A 27664-nucleotide genomic window follows, 5' to 3' on the forward strand; every position below is an offset into this window, starting at 1 on the left:
TGAATGGAGACTTCAGTAGCGTCAGGATTTGGGACCCTGATGTATATTATAAATGAGATACAAGAATGGGATTGGGCAAGAAGGAAACGGTTGGCATTCCATCTTGGGAACCAGTCGAGGAATGTTCCCTGAAATATGGGCGCTCCAATGAGGATTCCCTGAAAATGTGCAGCAACAGGTTGAAGCTGAAGTTCAAACACAGGAAATCACACTCAATTTTACATGTATGTGTTTTTGTTTTTGGAAGGATCCAGCAAACTTGGTTAGTTTTTAATTTATGGATTTTTTGTGTGTGTTTTCGTGGGGTTTTTTGGGGGGTGGGGTAAGGAGAAAATGATTGCTTTCAATGTGCAATGTGGAAATTCTTTTCCAGTGCCTGCTATTTGAATGATCACACTCCCTGTTTTTAATCTATTCCTTAAAGATTTGGCAGCGTCTGTAGGCATTTGCTTTTAATATTTAAATAAATTGCCACCTTTTTTGGTCTGCTGGATTAATAAAAGGAGACTCCATTTTGAAAGCCTATGCTGCAAAACAACTAGGTCATTTTCTTGAGGGTGCATTTTTGAATTGACTTCCATCTTCTTTAATGTTTCCTGAATATTGTCAGTAAACCACCAGAAAAAATAAAGCAAATTACCACATTTGGTATTACCAATCTATAATAGTAAGTGTAACGAATAAACTAGATGCTCTTCTCAAGTTTCTGGTTCATTGCATTCCATGTTACACACTTGGGGGTGAAGAAGAGTAGTAATTTCCTCCTTCTGTTCATCTCAGTCTATCAAAGGTTTTCCATGAAAGGAAACCACACGAATGGTAAATTGATGGACTTGCAGTTTCTCTAGTTTTGACTGTTTCTATTTCCTGTGTGCTGCGAAACATCTTTTAAGGTAGGCTTCTTCCACATTCTACAGGACAGTGATCTGGTCTTAGCCTTGCAGCCTGACAGAGGTGTTCTATTTTTTAGGAAGTTGCCAACCCCCCAGAGAAGTCTGTAAGACCTTCAGCCACCTTATATGCTGACAATCATAGGACTTTGGAGCTCAAAGAAATTACAGAAACTATTTATTCCTTCTTCCTCCCTTTATAGATGACCCTCAGCAAAGTAATTCTTTTTCTCAAAACAACGAAGAAACAACTACACAGGCACCGTCAGCAAGTCTAACTCACACCACTGTTTTTCTTTCATCTAATCAATTCGACCTGTCAATCAAAATGGTCTTTGGAGCTGAGTTTCTGGGATTTAATTGGACTGTGCATGTGTGCTTGAGGCATTGGGACCATCAGCGAAATCCTACTAAGGCAGGGTTTGTCATCTCGGCATCATTGGTATTTTTGGCCAGATAATTCTTTATTGTTGGGGGGCTGTTCGTGTGTTATAGGATGTGTAGCAGCATCTCAGTTGTGTACCCACTGGATACCAGTAGCCCCTCCCTAGTTGTGACAATCAAAAATGTTTCCGGGTATAGGGGGCCAAATTGCCCACCTTCCCACCTCCTTGGAGAACCACTGCAGTAAGAATGGAAAGAGAAGACACTATTTAACACATCATCTTCTGAAAGTTCTCAAGCAGATAACTTTTTTGTTACTGAAAATGTGACAGTCTATCTTTCTCCCAGGTTCTTAGTTCCTGGCATGAACAACTGGGATTGAATGAGATGGTATAGTGCACATCAAGGCCGAGAGAGCCGGAGAGCCGTTCTGGCGATGTTGCTTCTCTGTAATCCATCAATAGCAGGCATGGGCATATCATTAGGCAGGCAGTTCTGGCGGTTGATGTCAGGTGTCAGATGGAGATGCAGAGACTGAAAGATGGTTCAGTGGTTTCGCTGAGTTGGTGGAGCGAGGAAGAGGATGCATGAGTCATCGGTTTCCACTCTCCTTTTCTGCCACAAATGCAGCCCATATACAGAGCACTGCCTAGATGTCTGCTCAGAAAGAGTGAAGATCTGATCTATCACTGGGATCTATGTCTGGTTTGAATGAATCCTGTTAATAGACAAAGGAAAAAATCCCCTCCTTTCATACCCCCATATTAGTATAATCAGAAGCTTACAGTGTGCTATAAATGGTTCTTTACGTTGTGATAGGTTTTGAAGAACCGTAATAGCTGATTTCAGATTATTAATTATTAGAATCTCTGACTTAAAATACTAGAGCAGCAGGGTTCAGCATACTGTGACCTGTGGGTCAAATTCAGACCTCTGCTTGTTTGTGTAAAAAAAGTTTTAATGAAACACAGCCACTCCTATTTGTTTATAACAACTGTGATAACAGAGAACCATGATAATGCCAGTATTCATTTCATGTAACATCTAAAACATGCTGATTCCATTTTTTGGCAATGAGCATAGTTCATTTGAAAACACTCATCTGATCATGTCCCTCCTTGACTCAATTTCCCAGGACTCCTGTGGCCTAAGGCATTGTCACTAAACTATGGCCTCCTGTTTTACATGGGAAATGCCTTGGAATCCAACATGCCCCTTTGTTTATGCGTTGTCTGTGGCTGCTTTTGTGCCATACTGGCAGAGCTGAGTAGTTGTCACTGAGACTGCAAAGCCTAAAATGTTGACTGCCTGCTCCTTTGCCAAAAATGTCAGTCCCTGATCTGGATAATCCTTGGGTCAGTCTTTTTTCATTTCTCCACAACTCTTTCATCTTTGCATTTGGATTTACTCCAGACATCCAAATGCTTGAGTGGATATTTCTCAGCCCTCTGGAAATGCTTTTTCTGAACGGCAGGTCGAGAGTTGAGTGGTTAGGAGCATGGGCTTTGCAGCCAGCCAGTTTGGCTTTGCCACATCCTGGCTGTGTGGCCTGAGCCCTAGAGGCACAGACTCCTTTTAGAGTGGGTTGTCACTCCCTGCCTGGCCACGTGAAGCGTGACTGAGGTGCCTCCAATCACAGAACTTCCAAATGATATCTCCTCCTCCCCCATCCTTGTTTTGGTGATTTGAAAAGAGAACTTATTTGGGGATTTGGTAATTCAAAAGTGGTGCCTGTAAGATGTGCCATCTGTAAGATGTCCTGCGCAGCCTGTGTGGAACGGTTGGAACATTCATTCTTGGGGTGCGGCTGGTTTCTGTCACTCTCGAGAGCAGCGTGTGGAGCCAGAGCCCTCTGCAGTTCAGCCTCAACCGCATACCTAGGCCGGCATGGCAGGGCCAGGCCTGTGAGTGACTTCGCAGCAATTGCGTCATGAAGGGTATCACTTGCCCCAGTCAATGTCCGTCTTGTTTCTTAGGTGAATTGATCTCTGTCTCTGATGACCTGACCCAAATTCTGATCCCCAGTGATCACTTCTTATGTAACAGAACAGGTGCCTTTGTGTTCTCTAAGTCACAGGAATGGAAACCTGGGGTGATGAAAGACCCCCCTCTTTGGTCCGTCCATACTTTATTAACCCAGACCTTTCTTATCTGCTTGCTTCTCTGGGCGCTGAGATGCTCTGCTGTTGATGGGTCAGCAGCTCAGGCTGAAGCAGATGTGGACCCTCACTTTCTCTGCCGGCCCCCTTCCCACCAGTATCCTGTTTCCTTGCTGCCTGGTTCCTCGTGACCTTCACGTCTGTGCTCCTGCTCCTCACCTCCTGCCTGCTCTGCCTTCCCTCCTGTCTCCTGGCTCTCTGAATTTCTTGGGCCTAGACTGTCCCCTTGATTTGGTTCTTATCCTTCAAGCCTCGCATGTTGGGAAATGTCTGTGCCATTGGCTGGTGTATGTCAGTGCCTTCTAGGCTTTGTGTGTACAGCTGGAAAAGGCGGCCAAGGTCCCTGCCCTTGGGGAGGCTATGTTCATTTTGGAGGGGAGAAATAATAAACAAGGGAATGTCAGACAGTAATGAATTCCAAGAAGAAAAATGACACAGGGAGATGTGATTTTTTTTTTTAAGTACTTGAGCTACTTGAGGAGGAAGTCAGAAAAGGCCTCTCCCAGGAGGTGTCTTTTAGCCCAAATGACACTGGGTGGGATGGGAAGAGAGAGGTTGAGGCAGAGCAGGCCAGGCAGAAGGCAGAGTGTGCACTCCAGGGGCAGGACAGAAGCAGCTGCAGCTCTAAGAGGGAGCAAGGAGCCGTGGGAAGGTGTTGCTGTCAGCAAAGCAGGTGGTAGGGTGGCCCTGTGGGCTCTGGGTCTCAGTGTGATGGGACAGGGAGGGATGTGAGGGGGATGAGAGTTCTTGTTCTTGTGATTGCCTGGGCCCTGTTATCCACTCTCACCTCCATGGGGGGCGGGAGGGGACAGGGCAGGCAGGGCAGGAGGGGTGGGGGGCAGGGTAAGGAGGAAAGAAGTTCTTCTGTTTCCTTAAGATGGTGAAGAACCAGGGTTGGGCTTTGGCTGCTGGTCAGGAGCAATGGAGTTGTAGCTGCTTTGGGTTTCAGGTGGCCCTCAGTGGCCTGGGGGTGCCCATTTTCAAGATATTAACACCATTTCCAGTTCTGCTCAAAGACCAGCGGGACACTGGCATGGCTGTCTGAGCTTGCTCTGAAAGGTAACCCCTGCTCTAAGTGAAGACCTCGGTAATGTGCTGAGAGTCAGACAAGAACTTTTACATGTTTCGTTCCACCTTTCCTAGGAAATCGAAGAAAAAAACTTCCGTTGGATTTAATTAGATAGATAACGCCTGTAAAGGGTTTTTTATTCAGTTTTACCTCTGTTCCTACAAATATGATCAAGGGACTGTTTTTTGGATGGCTGGGGTGATGTGGAAAACCATCACCAAAGCAGAAATTCCCTGCCCTGAGGGAAATACACTGTTCCTGGAGTGAAGCTGGTAGGGGAGAAAAGAGTTGGGTTGTTTGGTGTCTGAGGAGACCTTGGTTACTCCACGGTGACGTGGCTGCTGTGAATAAAGAAAAGGCTTTCTGATTTAAGAAGCTTGGAACCTAAAAGTGGGCCTCTTTGGGGCTTGAGGCTTTTCCAGCGATTCTGTGGTAGAGATCCAGCCCTGCGTCCCCACCCAAGCCAGGCCGAGTTCACAAGCACACCCAACTGAGTCTGGAAGTGTGAGGAGGACGATCAGGATATGGGTCTCTGGGAGGAGCTGGAGGCTTCTCCTCCCTTTGTCCATAAGACCTTGTTCTTCATGCCTCAGCACCTAACGTGTGCCCTCAGGTCCTGGCTCGGGGAGGGTATGCACGTGTGAGGGGCCCCTGAAGTAGGGTTCCTCACCTGGCCTGGTGGCCTTAGCTCCTCTTCCCAGTTCGGTCTTGATGTTCTTTTTCTGTCAGAACTGCTTGGGCCGACCTCTTGCCACTGCAGCTGCAGAAGAGGTGTTCACCTCTCGTGTCGGCCTCGGCACCACCGCCGTTTCCTAAGACCAGCTGTTGGGTGATGGCTGTGCATGTTCCTGTCTGTGCGTCTCTGCGTTGGCTCTTCCCTCCACCTGCATGTCTTCTGTCCGGTGGCTCACTCTCTGCTCTCCTGTGGGTTTCTCTTCCAGAAGTAGGGCCCAGCCTCACTGCCATCCCCTCACTGAAGCACAGCCAAGCCCTTCTCCATTCTCACTCTTCACGACACGTAAATTACCTGTCATCACATAGTGATTGTATTTGTTTATCGTCTCTCTCCCTCACTTAGAATGTAAGCCCCCGAAGAGCAGGGATTCTTGCTGTTTTATACCCCAGGGCTTAGCATGTGCCTGGCACATAGTAGGAGCCACAAGTGAACAGCAGCTGGCCACCCGCTCCCCACCCCCACAGGACTCTGTGTGGTACAGTTTCAGCTGGGGCGCCTTTGAAAATCAGAGTAACATGTTCAGTGAGACAGGAAATCAGAAGTTATTCCCTATGGCTTCCATGTCCAGGAGGCTCCAAGTAGCTGTTATGCACGATCCTGACATGGGAACCGTTGCTTTGTTTATTCTGCAAGACAGTTAGAGAGTGTTTACATGGGTTGTGGAAGGGCTTTTTACTAGATGTGTGACCTTGGGCAAGTCACTGATGTTTTAAGATCATAAAGATCACTGTAGCCTCTATTTTACCTCTTTGGTAAAATAGAGGCTATAGTATGACTTACCTCATAGTGTTGTTGTAAGGATTACATGTGACACAGCTTATTAGAGGACTTAGATTAGTGAAGGGCATTTGATACTGTGAGTTATCACTAGCCCTGGTCTGCATGTACTTGCATCTGTTACCACCCAAACAAAATTGCCCCCATAACCTGACATTGTTTATTTGTTTGAACACAGGGTTCTGGGAACTCATTTATGTAGCTAGCTGTCCTTAGTGTTTATAGGGGATGAGGCCCAATCAGACATCAGGGGAAGCAAGTTCTGCTCCAGAGGAAAGCATGCTGGCCGCGCCCTCCTACACAGGGACGGGCTAGGCTTGTCCTGGAGTTATCTGGGGCTGTTTGGAGAAAAGCACAGCGGTCAGGGTTGAGAACTGCTGCTCTGAACTCGAAAGCGATGTGGTTAGGCTCCTCACTGGGTCTCTTTCTAAAGGTATGTTAGCTCCACAGAGTGACTTTGGCATTTTAGAAACATGTGATGGTCATTGCTCTGTTCCAAAGAGAAGGTTTTCTTCTGGGCTGGGAGATAAGCTGAGAGCTCATTTGGTCCCTGAAGGGGGCATTTAAGGGGGACGATTTCTGGTATAGGCATTGAGCTGGGAGTCGTGTGTGCCAGGCTGCCCTCTCCTAACAGGGAAGACGTCCTGGAGTCAGGTTGAGGAACCTGGGCGACAAGGCGCTTGACCTCTCAGAGCCTGAGTCCTCTTCTCTTCTATACCAAGGCCTAAAATGCCTGACTCCTAGTCCATGCAGCTGGCTAGGTGTTGGAAAAATTCAGCCAACAGCCCAGGAACTCCATTCTGGATGCTTACAGATTCCATAAAGCACTTGATATTATCAACAGGCCTAGATATGCTCTTTTTTTCAGATGTGCTGCCGAGAAATTTCCTTGAAATACTGGTAACAGCCCCTGAAGCAGCTCGGGAACAGCATTCACTGCTAGGCACACGTTGGGAGTCAGAGCTTAAATCCGTACTTCTAACCGAGGAGAGAGTGTTTTGTCAGTGAGGAGCATCGGAGCTCCTCTGTCACTTTGTGACGATCATTCAGCTCCCTGTCATGACCTGGTTTGGCCCTTGGCGACAGCTGCAGGTGAAGGGCACATGTGAGTGTAGGTGCAGGTCCAGGTGAGTTACCCACTGTGGGTGGCTTTAAGAATTCAAACGAGATAAAAGCAGTGAGAGTCAGTGGCTGCGATGTTTCTGGGGTGCATGTCATCTTATCTGACATCAGGACACTTGTGGCCAGTATCTTTGAGTTCTGAGGGTAGAAGTCACTGGACCATTTGCATTTTAAAATAGCATTTAATGCCTCTGTGCTTGTGAGAGTAATGTGAATGCTTATGTAAAATTGAGAGCATATGGAATATAAAGCTATCAAAAACCCTGGACTCACCAGGCAGTCACCTGGATAGGCATGTTTTCTTTCAATACGAAAGGAAAAAAGTTCATAACTTAAGCAGCTCATTGAATCACTGTTGCAAGGCAGTCCAACATGAGATAAACGATACTGCCAATAAAACACGTGAGGGCAAAATGATACCACGTCCATCTTTGTAGCCTTACAAATAAAGACAAAAAATAAAATACTCCTTAGGGAGACCTCTTCATGGACAGTGTAGATGCCTGACCACTGTGCTGTACACCTGAAGCTGATTAATGTGGAATGTCAACTATAATTAAATATACACAGAAGGTGCCAAAAAATGTACACACATTTTAAGAAAGGAAAACTGTATTAAAATTGTAATACTCAATATATACTGATAGCAAAAGATAAATACATGTCACGTTTGACTTCTGCAATTACAAGAGGTGCTCAAAGTGGTTACCATCAGCGTCCAGACACTTCTGATTATGGCGAACTACTGCTTGAGCAGCGTTGACCAAAGTGTCTACTTGTATACATTTTTTTTGGCACCTCCCGTGTGTGTGTGTGTGTGTGTGTGTGTGTGTGTGTGTGTGTATTCATGGGATGTGGAGTACAACATAGGGAATAATCAATGGAATTGTAATAGCTATATACGATGTCAGAGGGGTAGTAGATTGGGGGAGGTGGGTTATCACTTTGTGAGGGGTGTAAATGTGTAACTATTACATTGTTTTGTACACCTGAAACTAATACACACACACACACACACACACACACACACGCACACTTCTTATCCTCAAATCCAGATAAATTTGTATTTCCTTCCAGTCCTTTTCTAAAATGCAGATAGATAGATGTGTGTGTATGTTCATTTTTTAAAAATGGTTTATTTTATATACAGCTTTTTAAATACAGCTTTTTAAATTCATCTTGCTGTATTTCCTCATGCCATTATTTTCAATGCCCATACCTTTTCCTTTGTCATCATCCATTCAATTAATATTTATCTACTTCCTAATATTAACAGCTGGTGGTGAGAAACACAGACGACAAGACCTGCTCTCTGCCCTCCCTGAGTTTCCAATCTAGCCATGTATTTCATCTTACGAAGGAAGGGACCTAATGTAATTTAACCTTTTTGTTGGGTATTTGGGAAGTTTCCAGTTCTTATCTATAATAAGTAGCACTGTTCTCTTTTGTAACTCTGCTTTGAATGTCCTTGTACGTAATGAATGGAGTGTGTTTTGATCATTACTATAACTGTATTATCTTTCTGTGGAAAGGTCACTTTAAAATCAGTTTAAAAATGTATAACTGATGAAACTTGACATTCCTGGCGGTCGATGGGAATGAGAGGTTGGGGTTAATTCTTTTTTCATTAGCACCTTCCTTTCTCATTAACTGGTTTCTTTGGTGCCTCAAAGCCAGCGCTGTTGTTCACACTCTGCCTCTGAGGGCGGCCATGGTGAAGAGGGATTTGCATTAGGACCAAGCACCACTGTAGATGATTTCTGGCCATTCAGATGGTAATCCTTGCTCATTGCACAGTTGGTTCTGTGCCAGTGAATTGTGGCAGCTGCACCTTAAACATACGAGTAATTCTCAACCATGGCTATGCCCAGAATCCTTGACGTGTGGCTTCTGCACGTTCTCGCTGAGTGCCTTGAGGATGGGGCTTGGGAACTCAGACTCCGCAGGTAAGCCTGACGGACAGCAGGCTGGACGACTACTGCCTTAGAAACATGTCCCAGGGGAGTGGGGTCGGGAGAGCATAGGCCCCAAGCACAACCTTTGTCCATAATCCCTCGAATACTGATTGACTTCATGATCTGGGCAATCAGGGTTCACTCCCTAGTCTCACAGCTTTACTTGATAGGCCTATAAACCTTTTTCCACGAGCAGGACCCCTTTTTCTCCTCAGATCCCATCTGTGAAGGAAAGTATAGACTCCAGCTATGATGGAAAGTATAGCTGGCTGTGTATCTCGTTGGCTGTCTTGCTCCAGGATGTGACAGCATCTTTCAACCCTTCTTACCCACTGATGTTGTGGATTCCTGGAAAGAAAAACTGGCAGAAGCTTTTAGAGCACTTGTGAGATTTTGTTGATCTCACCCTTTATCAGAGAACTTCTAACATGATGGAAACCAAAGCTTGCTATCCTCAGAGGGACTTTTGAAATGTTTTCAACTACTTTGATCTCATCTTTATTGTATACAGTTAAATTTTAGGAACACAGAATTGTGGTAGTAATGTTGGGATTAAATTTTTATTGTTAAGACTTTGAAGCACAAACACGATTTTAAAAGCTTGTTAGTAATTGAAAATTGTAATCCTGCTGAGGACACCTTTTACTGCTATAATAACTGTAAAACAGTGATAAGTATAACAAATATTATATGGGAATTTTGAGGAATATTTTCACCCTCATTTGTTTATTAAACTCTATAGAAAGTATTCTCGAGTATATAGTCTTTTTGGATAAATGGGTTATCATTAAGACTAAAAGAGAAACAAAAATACTCCGGTATTAGTTTAAAATTGCAATAAAATCCTTAGTTTTTTAAGTTCAACTAAAATACAAAGGTGAGGCATAATTTCATCACCCAGAAAGGTATACTTGATGTAGCTTTATTGGTGGGAAGACTGCAGTTCGTTCACTTGTTGGTTCATTCACTTACGTAACACACGCTGAGTACTGTAATGTACTCTGTGTCAGTTGGTAAGGATGTGTAGATGGTCTTGTCATCAAGTATCTTTTATCTTGTCTTAGACTGTCTTGAAATAGTGACTCCAATAGCTGCTTCAGTTAAAAATGAACGTTTTTCTTTCATATCGGGAAAGAAGAAAATGCCTACCTCGGTGACTGCCTAGAGAGTACCATTTTCATTTTAAGGCAGAAGGGATGGAAAGGCAGATTTTAAATTATTTTTCGCGTTGGAGTTGCTTCCAGAACAGTGGCATCAGCAGGTGTTGAGGGTGGTTGGGATATGATTTGACATGGCAGCTGCCCAGAGGTTCATCCCTGGTAAGTGTGTTCAAAAGCAGTAGGTCAGACATGCTTGCTGGCCAACAGGTCCATGATGGTTGTTTAGAGGCAATGTAGCATGGTCCATAGGGGCCGTCAGTTCTGGAACCAGCCTGTGGGTATGGACTCTGGTCTGCAATCACCTGGCACAAATTTCTTAACCTCCCTGTGCTCGTCTGTGAAATGAGAGTGGCAAAAACAGTATGTGCATCACACTTCCTTTCTTGGCAGGGTCAGATAAGTTAATCTGTGAGAAGCGTTTGAGGACGGTAGCTGACACGTAGCAAGAGCTCAGAATGGTGATGACAGACTGGTAGCCGTTGTCAGTAGGGGTATTGGGTGATAGCTGTGACGGCGAATGTCAGCATCCTTCCTCCTCCTCATGAATTCTGTTGTACCATGTCAGAGTCACAAATCTCAGCGAGGTGGGGTCAGCAAGAGATAGGTCGCACTTACTGGTGCACTGTATTTTCAGAAATGAGGAGGAATATTCTAATGCTGATGTGACAGCTTCGTTTGCTGCCTAAGGTGCGCTCCACCAATAACTGTGGGTTGGGGATTCTGTCCAGTAGTCCTGTTGCCTTTTGACATTGTTGCAAAAGGTTACCAGCCCTTGAAGTATGGCGTCTATTTGTAGCAATGCCTCCAGTGGCTCAGTGAATGGAAGTCACACGTCATGCAAGTTCAGTTAATGGCTTCTTGCACTTCTGTCCCATAACCCCTCTGTCTGAGTTCTCCCTTATCTCTCCACAGAGGGAGCATTTGGGAAGCCAGGGGTGGAAAGAACGGGCCTAAGTTAGTGGTTCTCAAATGGGGGAAATTGTGTCCCCCGCCAGGGGACTTTGGCAATGTCTGCAGACATTTTTAGTTGTCACAGTGGGGGTATTGCTACCATCATTTAGTGGCTAGAGGCCAAGAATGCTGCCAGACACCCCACAATGCACAGGATAACCCCCTACAACAAAGAGTTATCGGGCCCAACGTGTCAATAGAGTTGAAACTGAGAAACCCTGAGTTAACCCAAACACAGCCAGGCTTCTGTGTCTGACTAACTAGTGAATAATAGTTAAATGGCATTTTTACACAGAGACCGCCTGCTGGTAATACAGGCTCCAGGTAAAGAGGCTGGAGATGGGGGAGATTGATATCCTTTGTCTGAGGAGTGGTTTCTCTACTGAATAGAGCCACCTCTCAATGGCAATGTGGCCCCCATCTGTGTGGCTGGCCTCTGGCAATTTTCAGAACTCTAGAGAACCAGTCAATGATTCAGTGTAAGAGCAAAGCTGGTCGCTGACTCCCGCTGTCATGCCAGCTAATGATGTGCCAGGGACAGACTGAGTCATGCCGACCGTGGGACTGCCGCCCTCGGAAGAGAGTGATCTCATGACTCTGGATAAAGGGATAAAGCTTTGCATTACCCAGGGGGTGATTTCTTTTGGAAGGATGAGAACATATTCCAGAGGATGGTGTGTGTGTGTGTGTGTGTATATATATATATATATTTAGCTGATAGGTATGTATTATTGCCTACTATGTGCCAAGCAGTGTTTAAAACATTTTATAAATGTTAACTCATTAGACCCTCATAACTATCCCAAAGGGGCAGACCTATCATTATCACCCTTTCACAGATAAGGAAACAGGAATGGAGAATGAGGACTCAAACCCAGGAATTTTGGCTCGAAAGTCTGGGACCCTAACCCCAATGTATGGCTGAAAGACTGAGGCTTTCTACCTTGGCTCTTGGCTTTTGCCTGGTCCCAGTGAAGCATCAGGGAATTAGGCAGGCCTGAGTCAACTGCCCGTTCTGACTTATTATCTGTGTAACCATGAACACGTCACTTCATGTCTATGAACCTCAGTGTCCTCATCTGTAAAATGAAGTCATATCTACCTCATGGAGAATGTGGAACTAACATATGGTTTCTTCTATACGTGTGTGGCACATGATAGGCCTTCAGGAAATGTTAGCTTCCTTCTACCCTTCTTCGTTATAATCATATGTTTGACCCTTTTGCTCTCATGTTGTGGCCAGCTTGTCTGACTGCCTGTAGGTGAGATACACACTGAGAGCAAAACATAGGCCTGGTCAAATACTTGTTAGAATTGATGAGTGAACAAACTGCCCCAGATCTTAGCATTGTGAAGAAGTCTGATGTTTGGGCAATGATGAAATGATGCCACGCACATCAAGCCAGACTTTCAGGATAAGGATGTGGGTTCTGTTTCTATTTATAGTTTTTAGTCAGCTCCAGGGATGTTGTGTGTAAACCACGGAGAACACACACTTCCATGTTAATTACATACCCACATTTCTGTTCTGATGAGTTCCCCTTTCGACCTGGCAGAATAGGGCAGCTCGGGTGCATCTTAGCCAAAGTTAGTTGGCTGTACTCTGGGGTGGGTGAATTAACTACCATGATTCCCCGAAAATAAGACCTAGCCAGACCATCAGCTCTAATGCGTATTTTGGAGCAAAAATTAATATAAGACCTGGTATTATATTATATTTTATTATATTATACCTGGTCTTGTATTATATTATACTTTGTCTTATATTAAAATAAGACCGGGTCTTATATTAATTTTTGCTTCAAAAGATGCATTAGAGCTGATTGTCCGGCTAGGTCTTATTTTTGGGGAAGCATGGTAGATGTGTGTTTCCTTCCTGGCCAGATCACAGTTCCTGCTCAGAGCAAGTTTGCTCTGTTCCCAGCACAATGGAAGGTGGCAACTTCCCATTTGTCTCACTTCAGGACTTGACTATATCCTGCTACTACATTGTATACTGTTCCCATGGCCCATTCCCAATTCAGTTCATAAATGAGTCTGGATTCTGTTCCCATGGACGGCTATCCTACTGTCCTTCTGCCTTTCCCACATGTACAAGTCAGTCTATCTTTCTTTGATTGTGAATTTCCAGAGGAAAAGGGTTAAGTTCATCTCTGTGTATGCATATGGAATACCTTGTATACAAACTTAGTAAATGCTTATATACATGTAAAAATATGACTATTATTTGTGCAAAAGGAAGTGTACTACTACCATGTTTCCCCGAAAATAAGACCTAGCCAGACCATCAGCTCTAATGCGTCTTTTGGAGCAAAAATTAATATAAGACAAGGTACAATAGAATAGAATAGAACAGAATAGAATACCAGGTATAATATAATATAATACCAGGTCTTATATTAATTTTTGCTCCAAAAGACTCATTAGAGCTGATGGTCCGGCTAGGTCTTATTTTCAGGAAAACACGGTATAACTGACAGATACGTAAGAAAGGGAACACAACTCTTAAATGTAAGTACCACGAGAGAATACCCCAGCGTTGAGAGCAGTGCCTGGCACATAGTAGTTGTTTGATAAATATTTTTTGGACAAATGAGTAACTCCAGTCTTGAGGTATTTTTCTAAATCTGATTATAGTTACCTGGGTTATCTAGCATGTTTGGAAACCTGGAACTGTAGCTTTTATTATTACTATATGTAACCAATAGAAATAAAGACTTGGCAAAAAAACTTGGGACATACTTGAGTTCACGGCACTAAAAATAACGATGAACTTGATCCCGAAGCTACTTCAGGACTTTGTTACGCTTTGGGGTTATGATTCTGTGCGTCAGTAACGGTCACATTATAAGAGGAGGAATTTAATAGAGTGCTTTGGTAGGATGCTAAGTAACATGGAGTTTTCTCTATCAGCCTAGTAGCTAAAAATACGTTTATGTCATTAATTGCCCAACTTGCATCCCAGAACAGACCAATTTGTTTTGTACTTTCTGGGCCACTTGAAGATGGCCCCTGTCATCTTTTAAAATAGAGAGTTTGTTAGGACAGGTCTTGGGGCAGTACTTTTTTTGGACTGTACCCCTTTTTATTCCTAATCTCAGAGAAAGAGAGAGCATGTGCGTTGAACAAATACACAGTGGCCAAAGGATTTTTAAACTATCTACATTTTCTTTTACAGATTTGAAGAAAACTCTTGCTGTGTTGCTGGATAATATTTTGCAGCGCATTGGCAAGTTAGAGTCGAAGGTGGACAATCTTGTAATCAATGGCACAGGAACCAACTCGACCAACTCTACGACAGCTGTTCCCAGCTTGGTAGCACTTGAGAAAATTAATGTGGCAGGTAAGAAGGGCGATTCTGTGCCCTGACGTGGTGGAGCTGAACCCTGATTTGAACTGGGAAAAGAATAAAGAAGCGCAGTGGTTGCTATTGTTATAAGCTAAATCCCATAAACTTGGTATGGCCTCTGTAAAGCTAAACTTTTAATTTAGTTTTGAAGAACATGTTAAAATGCGGTTACAGTCTCATGATGTGTGATAACTGGTGGTTTCTGTGACATATTTCACGTAATGAGCTCCCGGAATTCACTTTTAATGAGAAGACTCCTAGCACAGATAAGTGAAATATAGAGATTACCTCGGAAGCTCATGCCAGTTAGAGTTACTTCTTCTCCATTTTCATCAGACAATTTCAAAAGTCTATTACATATAATAGATTCTCTCCTCCCTATTGTTAAAGAAGAGCCACCATTGTAGAAAATGTCTCCTGCATGTATATTGCAGAAATATAAATTCTGGAAATGGCACTTAGGAAATAAATGGCCCCTGCCTGATCTTGGGTTGATTCTGTAGCCACTCATGGATGCCTCATGGATGGGAACTCACTGTGTAGTTCCCACTGGGATTCATTTTGCCTGGTCCCTTCTTGAAACTGGAATCTTGCATGAAAGAAGAGATTTAAAAAAAAACCCAATCATACACAACATGTATTGCCCACAGCTCCCCTTGGACCCTCCATCACACTGCCCTTGGGTCGGCCTCTGGGTCTCTGTGGTTGAGCCAGGGCTTGCTGTTGTTTGGCAGACGACTGTGGTTTCCTAGGGACCCAGGGCAAAGCAAAGAGCTAGAGGATTAGGGTTAGGTACTTTGGGTGAATCCTTGTGAATACTCACTCATTCAGTGCCCCTGGTAGGTGGTATCCAGACTCCAGTTAATGGATAAAATAAGTACCTGGGTTACTTTAAAAAATTTTTTAATTCTAGTTTAGTACACTTTGCTGGCTGGTTTCTCTCGCCTCCTTTCTTAGAGAAATTCACAGACTTAATTAGGAGAGATTCCTTTCCCACCTCCATTGTCAAAACATTTAATTGTTTCACCTTATGTAAGTTTGCTGTATTACCTGTGTGTTATGTTCTTTGCCCTTTAGCAAGTTTTAAATTGCAGATTATATTTCTAAAACTCCAAAGTATCTAACCAAACAAAGGTATTAAAAATAACTTTTAATTACAACACAGAGGCAGGGTCGTCTAGGCCATAAATCCTGCCTCGCCTGCAGTTTCCAACAGCTTCTGTAATTAGATAAGAAAACCTCCCACTGTGTTGAGTGCTTATTAATAAACAGAACCCAGGCCTCTCCAGTCTCCACTCCTCCACCCCTGTCCCCAATATGAAACGCTATTGAAAAGGTCCTATCTGATTTCATGGCAGTTCTGCATTCTCGTAGTTCTGGAGGTGGGTGGGGCACTCTGCTTGTAACTTTGCTGCCTCCCACTGCCTCTGTCCTGCAGGAACTATGTAAATATGTCTGCTGTCATTCTCTTCCCTGATAGATCTTGCTGCTGCTTCTGGCTCTCCTGTTTGTGAGCCATGCTCCTCAGGGAGACTTTCCCCTCTGGACTCCAGGGCCCCGGGTACAGAAGCAGGGGTAGACCTCAAGGAATGACATGGGAGGGAGTTGGTGGCAACTTCTTTCAAATGAGATCCCAACCCTGTGTATGGAGCCAGCTTACTCAGTTAAATATCTCTTGAGTACATTCTCTGCACCATTGGCTCTGAGTGCAGCTCCTTTACATATGCCATGGGTCCTGTGTTTTTACTAATACTTAAAGATCCAAAGTATTTTTTTTTTCTCTTTTGGGGAAATGGGAGAAAATTTAGAATTATGCCTTTAATAATTAACCTCATTCTCACTTCTTTGTATCTTTCGTGCGCGCGCGCCTGTGCATGTGTATGTGAGAGAGAGAGAGAGAGAGAGAGAGAGAGAGAGAGAGATACACTTCATGCATTCAAGATTTTTACTGGCAAATTAGGAGAATATAACATATATGTAAAATAATAAACTGTGGTTACTGTAAGTGGGGGTGAGTGTGGAAGGCTCCTCGCAGGAAGGTAAACGTTGAGGTAGGCAGGATTGCAGCATAAGGGCCTCTTGGAGAAGATACAGACTAGAATTTGTGACCCAGAAAGAAACTTGGTAGGAAGGTGTGGAAACTAACATTTAGCAATCATTTGGTAACACCAGTTACTGTTTCTGACTCTTGGAGGCACATGATTTTACTTAATCTTCTCAGCATCCCTGAGAAGTAAGTGGTCTCACAGGTTTTACTGAGTTTAATTATTTGGGAGAAGGGGAACTTGGGTACCGGAATCCCCTAAGCTCAGTGTAAGACCTCCTAGAGCCATATAAAGAAGAGATTATGTTCCTTCCATCTTTCTTGCTTCCATTTGTAAATTATTGCAAATGTATGCATCTGGGAAAATGTGCTATCATTTTCTTAGAGGTTCCTAGAGAGCTGACGGTTTTCCTGGGAAATTTAATAACCTTTTTAATAAGGAAGTTGTTTGTTGTGTTTTTTGTTTTGTTTTTTTGTTGTTGTTGTTTTTTTTAATGTTTGAGGGTCTTTTCCTTTGGTTGACCTGTGTATCAAAAAAAAAAACAAAAAAAAACTCATCCCTCTGTGTGCGTGGGTGCATATGTGTCCCTTCCCTAGATACTGTGTTGGCCACAGTGGATGTCAATATGAAATAAAGAGTAAAGGCAACCTCTTTTATTTCCCCCAGAGGTTGGAGGGTCCTTTATACCTTTTCGAAGAGCCAACATATATTTTGTATTTGTCATGTCCATAGATTAGCGTGCCAGAAAGAAGGACAAGAACGTAAGTTCGTCGTCCTGGTTCACTGTCAACTCTTCATTGCTTTCGTGCCCCTTTCTGGTCAGTGGCCGAGCTGCTGGTTCTCACACCGCTCTCGCCAAAGCAGGAGTGGCTCTGGAGCCGTGAGCGAGTTCATTTTGATTGGATTCCAATCCTAGTGGAGTGAACTTTTTCTTTCTCCCTCTCTGCATTAAGACATGTGGTAATTGCTCAGAAATGTTCTCCCTGGTGTGTCTTTACTGCTTACTCTGGTGTCTTACTGCTCATGATGTTTCTGATTGCTTACTGGTGTGTCTTATTGCTTGCTGATATATCTTCTGGTTGGCTGTAAACTGCCTCTAAATTGGGCACCACAGCAGTTGAAGAAGGGCTTCCTAAATTTATTTTCTTTTTAGGGACATTTGTGTGTGTGTGTGTGTGTGTGTGTGTGTCCTCTTTCCTTTCTCTGTTTAGCTGTGTTCTATGTGGCTTTTACCCAAAATGGCTTTTCTTTCCAAATTTATCACTCTTGGGCTTTTTCTCTTATGTGAAAGTGAATGTTCCCCTAGGGAAATTTAGGGGGAAATGAACTTTATTAAAATGAAGAATCAGATTGAACTGCATTTTTGAGTTTATCTTATTGAAGAGGAAGGTGAATCAAAAAAAGGAAAAAACATTGTTAAAAAATCCCCACCTTTCAACCAATCACCATTTGTCCAGGTTTTCTGCCCTGAAAGGACCTGAGTGTGCCTTTGTCAAAATTACCTACTTTCAGAACAATACTTAAGTTTTTTTCAGATAGACCGTTTCTGCTTTTGTCCGGATTTGTGGAGTGAATAGGATTGAGTCGATGGTTCTTTGCCATGGACTAATGTGGGGGCAAGGTGAACGCAGGGATGAGTGGTAGTGAAAATGCCTACCTTCCGAGAACGGAAAACATCTGCTTTTATCTTTGTTTTGCCCACAGTGTCTTGTTCAGAGCCGACCTGTAGAAGGTACTCTATAAATCCTGCCCTCATGGACTGAATTACGGAGGAGAGCATTTGGCTTTACTTCTGAAAGGGGTGTCTTCTTATAGTTTCTCTTAACTTCATTTCCACTTATGGGGATTTGCTTGGAAGTGGGACTTGGTATCTCATTTCCCGTTTTAAGACTTCAGCAGACCCCACCTATGCAGCGGGACTCTGTTTTTGTCAGTCATGGCTGAGCTTCCCGTAGGTGATTCTGTGCAATGGAGTCTTCGTAGCACGCGATGGTTACAACTCTAGATTGTAATGTTTGCACAACTCTGTACTGCACAGCGAAGGGGAAAGGAGAGTGCGGGCACGTGCACAGGTGTGCTCACTCCCATTCATTTATACTCTTCAAAACCCAGTCGTTGTCTTACAACATCAGCTGAATAACCAGCCATCACTGGGCGTTCGCTAAAAGGCAAAACGTAAACCTAGCATCCCCTTTGTGTTATGACTGCTTACAATTGCAAGGCCAATTGGGAAACACAGCCACAAAATCAAAGGTGCAGGCACAATTCAAGTGGCTGTTTTCTGATATTTAGTCCAAATTGAACATTAGGCGGCCCTGCATTGCCCAAACAGCAGTTGCAACATGCATCATATTCTAGTAGTTGGGTTTGAAGTGTAGTGTATTTGAACTTGGATGCTGTTCTCAATAAAAAGAACCATAATTGTTGTTCTTACTATTTGAAAATTGAAAAACGTCCCTGCTGAGTTCCAGGGTTTGCATTGGGAACTGCAGTTTCCCCCCTTTTGTGCTGATAATGAACCTTGAAATTAAGTTGCACCTGTGCTGTTTCATTGCTTGTGTACCCACATTATCACTTGTGTTGCAGTAGCACCTGAAGTGTCCTACCCCCACCCACCAGTGACTCAGCAGGTAGCTTTCCCGGGGTCAGGTATTGGCCAGACAGCGGCACCCCAGATGCTGTGGAGAGACAGGAGAAATGAAACTGCGGAGAGTTCTCTTTTTAATTGGAGCAAGAAACAAATGTGTTCCTCCTAGCTACCTGTCACTTTCTGTTTCATTCTTTGCAAGGGCAGCAATAAATATGTGGCTACTTGTCAGAAACAATTCTTTTGGTACCTTCATAGAAAAATGTATGTCATTATTGGTATAGTTTTCACTTTGTGTGGTCAAAGGCATTTAGGTGTTTATGATGGAGGAGGAGGGCAGGAGGAGGAAGAGGGAAAAAAATACAGTTCCGGAGAAGTGATGTCGACCTTTGGGCCTGTGTATTTATAGCACTGAATCTCAACCAAAGACGATGCTAACCCCACTCCACCCTTGCCCAGGTGACACTTAGCAATGATTGGAGACATTTTTGGTTGTCCCAGCTGAAGAGGTATTATTGACATCTAGTGGCTAGAGGCCAGGTATGCTGCTAAACATCCTACAGTGCGCAGGTCAGCCCCACAACAGAGAATTATCTGGCCCCAAATCTCAATTGTACTATAGTTGAGAAACCCTGATCTACAAGGTTTTGTTGGAATCTGGTATTACCACTTACGATTAGGGCAGAGAGATGACTGAGACGTTGAAATTTCTTTATTGGCCAGCTGAGACCTAAAGTCTCCTTCCTTCTTCCCAGCAAGACTGTTCCCAAGTCCCCAAGCCTCCCCCCCCAACCCCACCCCCGCCATCTGAGCTTTGAAACTGATCTTCGAGACCTCTAAGTAAGAGATTTTATAAACTCCGAGAAGACTATTTTGGGATCCTGACCTTAAGAAACTCCTTTCCTGGACCCAAATCAGTAAAATTTTGGCAATCTGTATTTTACTCCTACTTAGATAGGAGGTAATTATTTTCATGAAAGAGCCACTAATTTCAGAATAACAATGGCAAAGTAGTCTGAGAGAGAGGATTTAAATTAGAATGTTTTAGAAGAAATTTTATTATTTTAAGCAAAGTATGTAATTATCAAGACATGAAAGAGTAAATGAAATAAGTTAAGGAAAACAAGACAGGCCCCAAAGATCTACTTTACAGCGTGGCATACCCTACTCAGCATATTTAGAGAAATATAACAGATAACACTGGAAAGGTAGGTTGGGATATTTGTGAAGAGTTTTCCATATAAAACTAAGGAGTTTCTACTTTGTTCTATTGGCAGTGAGGCTGACGAGGGTGAGTAGATGAGACCTGTATTTTCAGAGTAAAAAACTAATGGCCATTTTGAAGTGGGATGCTTTCGAAGGGGGTCATAGTGGAAGCAAGGTGACAGAGGGTTTAGTTGACTCAGGTAGTTCAAAACCTGAAATTGGACATGTGCGTGAGACCCATGTCAGGGTGGAGTTGGTGGACCATGGGAGAGGGCGAGGGAGGAGCTGTCTTAATGATTCTCAGGGATAGAGTTTCAAGGACGACTGGGTGATGCATTTATTGAGGAAACAAGCCAGAAAAGAAGCAGGATTGTACAAAGACAGTAGCCACGTGTTTAGGTGGATTTAGGGAGTGTGAATGCTTTTCTGCAAGCCCTGTGGTTGGCAGTAACAATTTAAAGGCAGTTGGAACGTTGGCTCGTAGTGCTCAGGAGATGAGGGGCAAGGAAAGATCATACTTGTGCAACCAGGCTGCCCTGGGTCAAATCCTGGTTCCACCACTTCATACCTGTGTGACCTTGGGCACATCTCTGAACCTTTCTATGGTTGAGTTTATTCATCTGTAAAACCGGAGAGATAATAGTAGTACCCATTTCATGGGGTTGTTATGAAGAGTCAATGAGTACGTGATTAAATGAGAAACATGCCTGGTACAAAGTCAGTATTATATGAGCATTTGTTCATTACCACTTAAAAGCTACACGTTGAAACACTGATGGATATAAGACTGAAGATCGCAATACTAGTTATTAGAATATTGCCACTGACAGTGAAAAAGTTAATAACTAGTATATGTTTAGTGACTTATAAATTAGAACATATGTATATATAATTGCATTTGAGTGCTTTAGACTTGAAGAAATTCCCAAATTGACCTTTTTTGTCAGTACTCCGAGACCTTTATTATCAATACTTAGAGGCTTAGCAGGAAATCATGTATTTGTCTAATCACTTGGTTGCAAGAGGCAAAACGTCTACCTCATATTACCTTAAGCAGAATTTGGGACTCATGTAACAACTGGAAAGTTCAAAAGCTGACGCTGAGTGCAGCAATGTTGGATTCAAACATGGAAACTGTACTGCCTTCTTCATCAGCTTCATTCTTACACACCATCTCTGTACCGTGGTGGCAGAAATGGTCCCAGGAGCGTCTAGGTTTCTGGCAGCACTCTTGGGGTGGGTTCTGATCAGGTTGGCTTGGGATGTGTGCCTATCCATGATCCAGTCACAGCGCCATCCTAATTGGCTGGGCCTGGATCACTTAGGTTACCCCTGGGATTTCGTGATGGGGGAGGGTCCCTAAAGAGATTTTGCGCAAGCAGATTAAATACGTATGACTATTAGAGACCCTTGTCACATTATGGTTTGGATTCCCAAAGTCATCCGAAGCCTGACTCTAACTTTTCTCTCCTTGAGGGCTCAGAGGGCAAAGCTTCTGGGGTGCCAACCTTTCTGCCCCATTTGAAATGCTGCTGTGGCAGAGTGTGTTTCAGCCCTGCTAGGAACTGTCCTAGCCCACAGCATGCTGTCCATGCCCTTATACATGTATGTGTTTTTTGTCTGCAACCTGGAATGCCCTTTGTTTTTCGGGCTAACTCTTATTGTCTTTTTCAAAACGAATCTGAAACACTATTCCCCCTAAGAAGCCTTCCTGACGCATTCCCACCCCAGAGGTTCTGGTGGCCTTGCTTTGTGTTCTCACGACTGCTCTGTGTATCCATGGAACTTTCCATGCTTTGCCTGCCTTCATAGTCAGGCTGTAAGCTATCAATCGCATGGGCAAAATATCCTATTTTTTAAAGGAAATGCCTTTTAAACCCAGTACCTCACTGGGAGCCTGGTAAATTGCAGGTTCTCAGTACAGTCATCCAGCTGAGTGTGCTCCTCGCTCTTCTAAACACACTCCTGGTCAGCCACTGTCCTGGAGCCAGCTGTTACCATGATGGTGATGGCCACACTCAGTCCTGGATCGGCATGTCTGCCATTGGCCTGCTTTGGCATTTGACTGCTATACTGTTTAAAGGAGAAATGCTTGTGCTTTACAAGGCTTTCTGAAAACCCTCCATCATAAGATCATTTCTTTTGTAATTTCTTGGTGGCTAATTATAAAAATGTAAGTTAAGATTTAAAAAAAAATTGTAATCAGCTGTGCTGTGTCAGAGGTTGCTCTGAATGAATAGTTTTTTGCAGAAAGAGGCTGGGCACCCACCACTCTTACTACCTTCATACTAAGTACTGACCCTTCAAGGAACACACAGCTTTTTCACCTCACAAAGTGAGAGTGTGTGTCCCTATGGGGAATGCAGCTCCTCCCCAGCCGTTTGAAGGGAGACAGTGGGAAGAACAGCCTCAGGGACGCGCACTGTGAAACTGACCTGGAGAACTTGGGAAGAATTTACTGTTGGTGTGAAAAGACCTGTGTTCAGGGGTGTTCTGTGGAGGGGAGGCAGGACATACTAAAATCAGACTTGTTTGTTTTAATCAGAAGACGACAGATCCCACTTGCTCTCATTTGGCTTAATGAGATATGTGTATACAGTTGTGCTATCCACTTACATATGGTATTAACTCAATAGATGTTCAACAGCTACAGCAGAGCATATGCTTTCTTGCAGACGTTCCCTTGTCTTTGCCATTTTGTCTTTTACCTTGTTTCCATTGACACATATTTCAATAGACTCATTCTAGAGCCTGAGATTTAAAATTTCAGAAAAATGTTATAATTAAGGCTGTTCTCATGGGGGCAGGGGAATCTTATCTGTCTGTGTTGTTGGAAAGGTTTTTAGGTTTGTGGGGTTTTGAGGGATTTTATTTTTAAGCTGTGCTTTTTGACTTTGCATATCCATAGCTTCTAAAATTAGGTGACCTACATGAAAATCAGGTGCTAGTTTTTGTTTTTCCCTTCTCATTGTATCTCAGAAAAAGAAGAGATAAAGCATATGGGTGAAGGTGGTCTGATATTCTTTGCTGAGTTTAAAAATTAAGAAAAGAGATATCCAATTAGATAATATAATTAAGAGGGATTGGAGTGTCCCTCAGTTCGGAGCAGCAGAACTAACCTTCGTTGTGGTCTCCTTTCTCTGTCCTTCCTTTGCCTGGACGTTCAAGTGTCATGTGCATGGTCACAGCCCCCAAGTTCATTGCTGTCAAGCTGAGGACCCGAAGCATTTGGTAGAGCCGGCAGAGGGACGATGTGTCTGGGGCTGACATTTTTATTTGCTTGTCAGAGTTGGCCAGCTACGCCATCAGTTGGTTTTAAGCTGTCTTGTTGTTTCACGTTGGTGAGATTTTGGAGTCAGCATTTATAATAGGAACTTTCTCTTTACGTTAGTGCCCGTGGAGGTGGGTTCTTGAAACAGTCATTAGGGAAGAGCCACAGTTGAACATCAGATGAAGGGTCTGTGCTAATGTTTCCCCTGTTAAACAGCAGCCATAGGGTTGTGGTTCATTCAGAGACAAGCTCTAGACCCTGACCACGTGGGTTCAAATCCCAGCTCTGCCACCTCATAGTCGTGTATCCTTAGATAAACCCAGTTTTCTCATCTACAAATGGGGATTAAGTACCTGTACCATGGTATTCCTTTGAGGACTATGAATTAATACATGGAAATCACTCAAGGCCAGGCACAAAAACCACTCCAGGCCCGAGCTCAGTAAGTTTCTGGCCACTGGGACATGCACTTCTTAAGGACCCAGCTCTGGGTCTAACCCGTGGGCCAGGCATGTAGCAGATGGTCAGTTCTTGATGAGTATGTCAACTACCCAGTCCTAGTGCTATATGGTATAGAGAAAACTGGATCTAGGAGAGGGGATTTCTCCAAGCCACTCGACACTCATAGGCTGGACCTGGTCTCCGACATCAGACAACCTTGAGCAGAACCCCTGGCCCTGAGTTCCCCACTGTTGGTGTTTTACTTACCATTGCAGGCCTTACTCTCTGTACAATGGAGGTGATGGCAACGCTTGCTTCATGTGCCAGTGAGGGTGCCATGAGCTGATGCATACTGAACACCTCACAGGCGTCTGACATACACTCACCTAAAGACCCTGCCCTTTGTGGTTCATACTTTGTTAGAAGGGAGGGGCCACAAATACAACACGGAAGCACTGATGTGTCTTTCATACAATCAACACTGCCTGGATGGTGCCAGGCCTTGTGTCAGGCAGTGCAAATGCAGCCGGATAAGAAGCTAGGGTTCCTGTTGTGAACGTAGGGATTACCGCGTCCCTATGTGGAAGAGATTATTGGCAACGCTCACCATACCTTTCTTGACCCTCAACCTAGAACTTCATTCAACTCTAGTCCAAGATGACCTGTTGGTTTTGCCTGACCTTTTGGCCTTGGGAATGCCTTTTACACTCAGTAGCCATCTGGGGATAAGGGTAGGAAGGCCCTTATAGGAATTGGCACAGAAGGAAGTCCTGTTGTGCAGTGGAAGTCAGATAGCCCTTGTCACAGCCACCTGAAGCAATCTGGAAAGTGTGCCTGACCCCTCACTATACCTTCTCCCTCAGAGTAGGGAAGGGAATTCCTGTGCTGTAGAGCTCAGCTCACCAGGGAAGACAGTTATTAACCTGTCTAAACTTTATGCTAATAGAACTTACTCAGTAATTGCTTTCATTAAATATGGTTCAAGTTATAGCAAGAGTAACAGAAGAACAGAGTAAATATTGAAGACTTTATTTCAGGGTGCATGAGGTTGGGACAAAGAGAAGATTAGCAAAAGCTGAATCTGATGGTATCTGACATCAAAATACAATGGACTGCTTGGCTGAAGTTCCAGCAATTTCTCTTCAGTGGCTCTCTTGATCCCAACTCGGGAGGCACATGGGTGTCCTTTAGGGGACGGTTATGAGCTCTTATTCTCACCTTACAGTTCTGGCCCCTGTCAGACAAAGTAACATGGTAAAAAGAGAGACTGCCATCCCTGTACTTCCAGGAATGCTGGGAGGATTAAAAAGGTGGCTGTTGGCCCATGGCTGTGCCATGTGGGGAGGACGGTCGCTTCCTGAAGGCCGAGGGCCGTCAGTAGCAGCTGAGTTGGCCAGAAAGCCCATGATAAGTGTGTGTCCATGGGGTGGGTGTGCTTTTCCATCATCCATGGGCGCCAGGGCATTAATTTAGCCATGCTTTTCATGCCTCCGAGCTACCAGTGACCAAAAGCAGCCATAACTCTATCCTTGAGTTTATGTAATAGTAGGGTAGTATTTTTCCAAAGGAGTCTTTATAAACAAAACCTTTCTTCTGTGTTATAAAAAACGGATATAATTCTACCGCTTAGAAATTTGGAAATTACAGCTAAGCAAAAAGACGAAACTACAAAGCAGGTGTTATTCTGTCACCTAGAGATTGATTGATGGGATTTATTCCTAACAGATACTGTAAGTGTCTCCTCTGTGCCAGGCACTTTCAAGGCCCTGCAGATTGAGGGATGAGCAAAATCAAGTCTCTTCTTTTATCGAGATTGCATTCCAGCAGTGAAGGCACATAATCAACAAATGTACAAACATATACTATGCCCGGTGGTTATAAGTGCTATTGAGAATAATAAAGAAGTGTGGGGAGACAGCAGGGAAGAGGAGACTGTTTCCGGATGGGCCAGTTATGAGGGAAAACCTTTCTGGAAAAGTGACACTGAGCAGAGACCCAAATGAGTGACAGAGGGAGCCCGGAGGAAGGTTACACCCAGAGGGGTCACAGGCACATTCTTCCTGGGTCTGCACACAAAACTCTATTGTGCCCTTTTAATCTTATTGCAGAGGGTAGCTTATTGAAACCCAGAAAGAGACCATTGACTACCAGGCTGTACCATTTGGGATTTACGCCTCTGCTGGTTTGCTACTGGATATTTGAGTGAGCAGTATTGGGACCATGGTCAGGTGTTGATGGGTGAATGTGGGGGTCAGCACATGATGAAACCTCTGTTTGCGGTAGCCCCATGCTCAGGCTGCTGGGGTTTGAATCTGAGTTCCACCAGCGGTGCGACTTTGGCCAAGCCATTTGGAGAGTCAAGTCTCAGTCCCCTCATCTGTACTACAGAAAAGCTAGCTCTCTGGGATACTGGGAGGCCACAGGAGACAGTGCATGTGAAAGGCTGGCACACAGGAAGTGCTCGGAAACATGGGCCATTATTGTAATGACCAAAATGAGATTTCAGCGAATGGTTTTAAAAGGCTCGATGCATGACTGTCCCATAGACATCTTAACCAAAGGCTCACAAGCCTCAAAAATTGTGTTAGAGGCACCAGAGTGGGGCAAGTTCCATTCATTTGCCAAAGAATATAATGTAAGCTTTTACAGAAGGATCATACATTTTGGGTAGGGTTTGGGCTTTTGGTCATGAAGTGGGTGCAGAAGTTGTGGAGATCAACTTCTTGTCTGTATTTGCCTGACTCTATTCAGACTTAAAACCATTGTTGAGAAATGTAGGGTTTGTTTTTACAGAAACTGTTCTCAGGTTTGGGGATGTTAATGTATGGCCTTGAGTTTTCAGAAAGCCACAGTGAAAGTGTCATTGGTCCTATATGGTATTTGTGAGGTTTGACCAACATTGTGTTCTCACTTTTAGCTTAATGCTTCCTGAAAGATGCTACTTGGATCAGTAAGACATCCTGGGTCCAAGATCCAGATGTGTTCACTGTTTCAGTCCTCTGCTCTCCCTGGCTCAAGATAAAATCTTGACCAGAGTGTAAGGGGGGAAGGGAGTGGTAGATGAAAGTAAAGGGGATCAAATATATGGTGATGGAAGGAGAACTGACTCTGGGTAGTGAACACACAATGTGATATATAGATGATGTATTATAGGATTGTACACGTGAAATCTATGTAACTTTGCTAACAAGTGTCACCCCAATGAACTTTAAAAAAACAAAAACAGGAAGTAGGGAAGAAAAGGATAAAATCTTGGACACAGAGAGTCATGGCGTGAAGGTCTGGCCTCACCTCCCAGTCTCTACAAGATTCCTTTCCATAGATGGATTCAAAGTAGTCTCTGCCTACTTTGTTCTTAGCCTCCAAAGGGGAGACTCACACATTCCCCCTGGCCTCTGGATTCTCTCTGTGATGGCAGGGAGTCGAAGAAATGGTCATCAGTGTAGGCAGGTCTCTAAGAAGCGTGTGACTGGCAGGTGATTGGCTGGCCTGTAGAGTATTTCAGAGTGTGAGCTGGCCTCGCATTGAGGGATACCAGTCTAAGAACTGCGAGCTACGGTGA

The 27664-nt window shown here is 43.9% G+C and overlaps 1 protein-coding gene across 8 annotated transcripts in view; it reads left to right on the forward strand.

Moving 5' to 3' along the window:
- MGAT5 (alpha-1,6-mannosylglycoprotein 6-beta-N-acetylglucosaminyltransferase) overlaps positions 1-27664 on the forward strand; it is a 322695-nt gene that overhangs the window by 121428 nt on the left and 173603 nt on the right. For all 8 annotated transcript variants that reach the window (XM_019731135.2, XM_019731136.2, XM_019731137.2 and 5 more), the window contains one exon: positions 14382-14546. In XM_019731135.2, the coding sequence (XP_019586694.2) occupies positions 14382-14546 (165 nt within the window). The remainder of the gene's footprint in view (positions 1-14381; positions 14547-27664) is intronic.

This window comes from Rhinolophus sinicus, linkage group LG01, assembly GCF_036562045.2.
Source record: "Rhinolophus sinicus isolate RSC01 linkage group LG01, ASM3656204v1, whole genome shotgun sequence".
NCBI classification, from domain to species: Eukaryota; Metazoa; Chordata; class Mammalia; order Chiroptera; family Rhinolophidae; genus Rhinolophus; species Rhinolophus sinicus.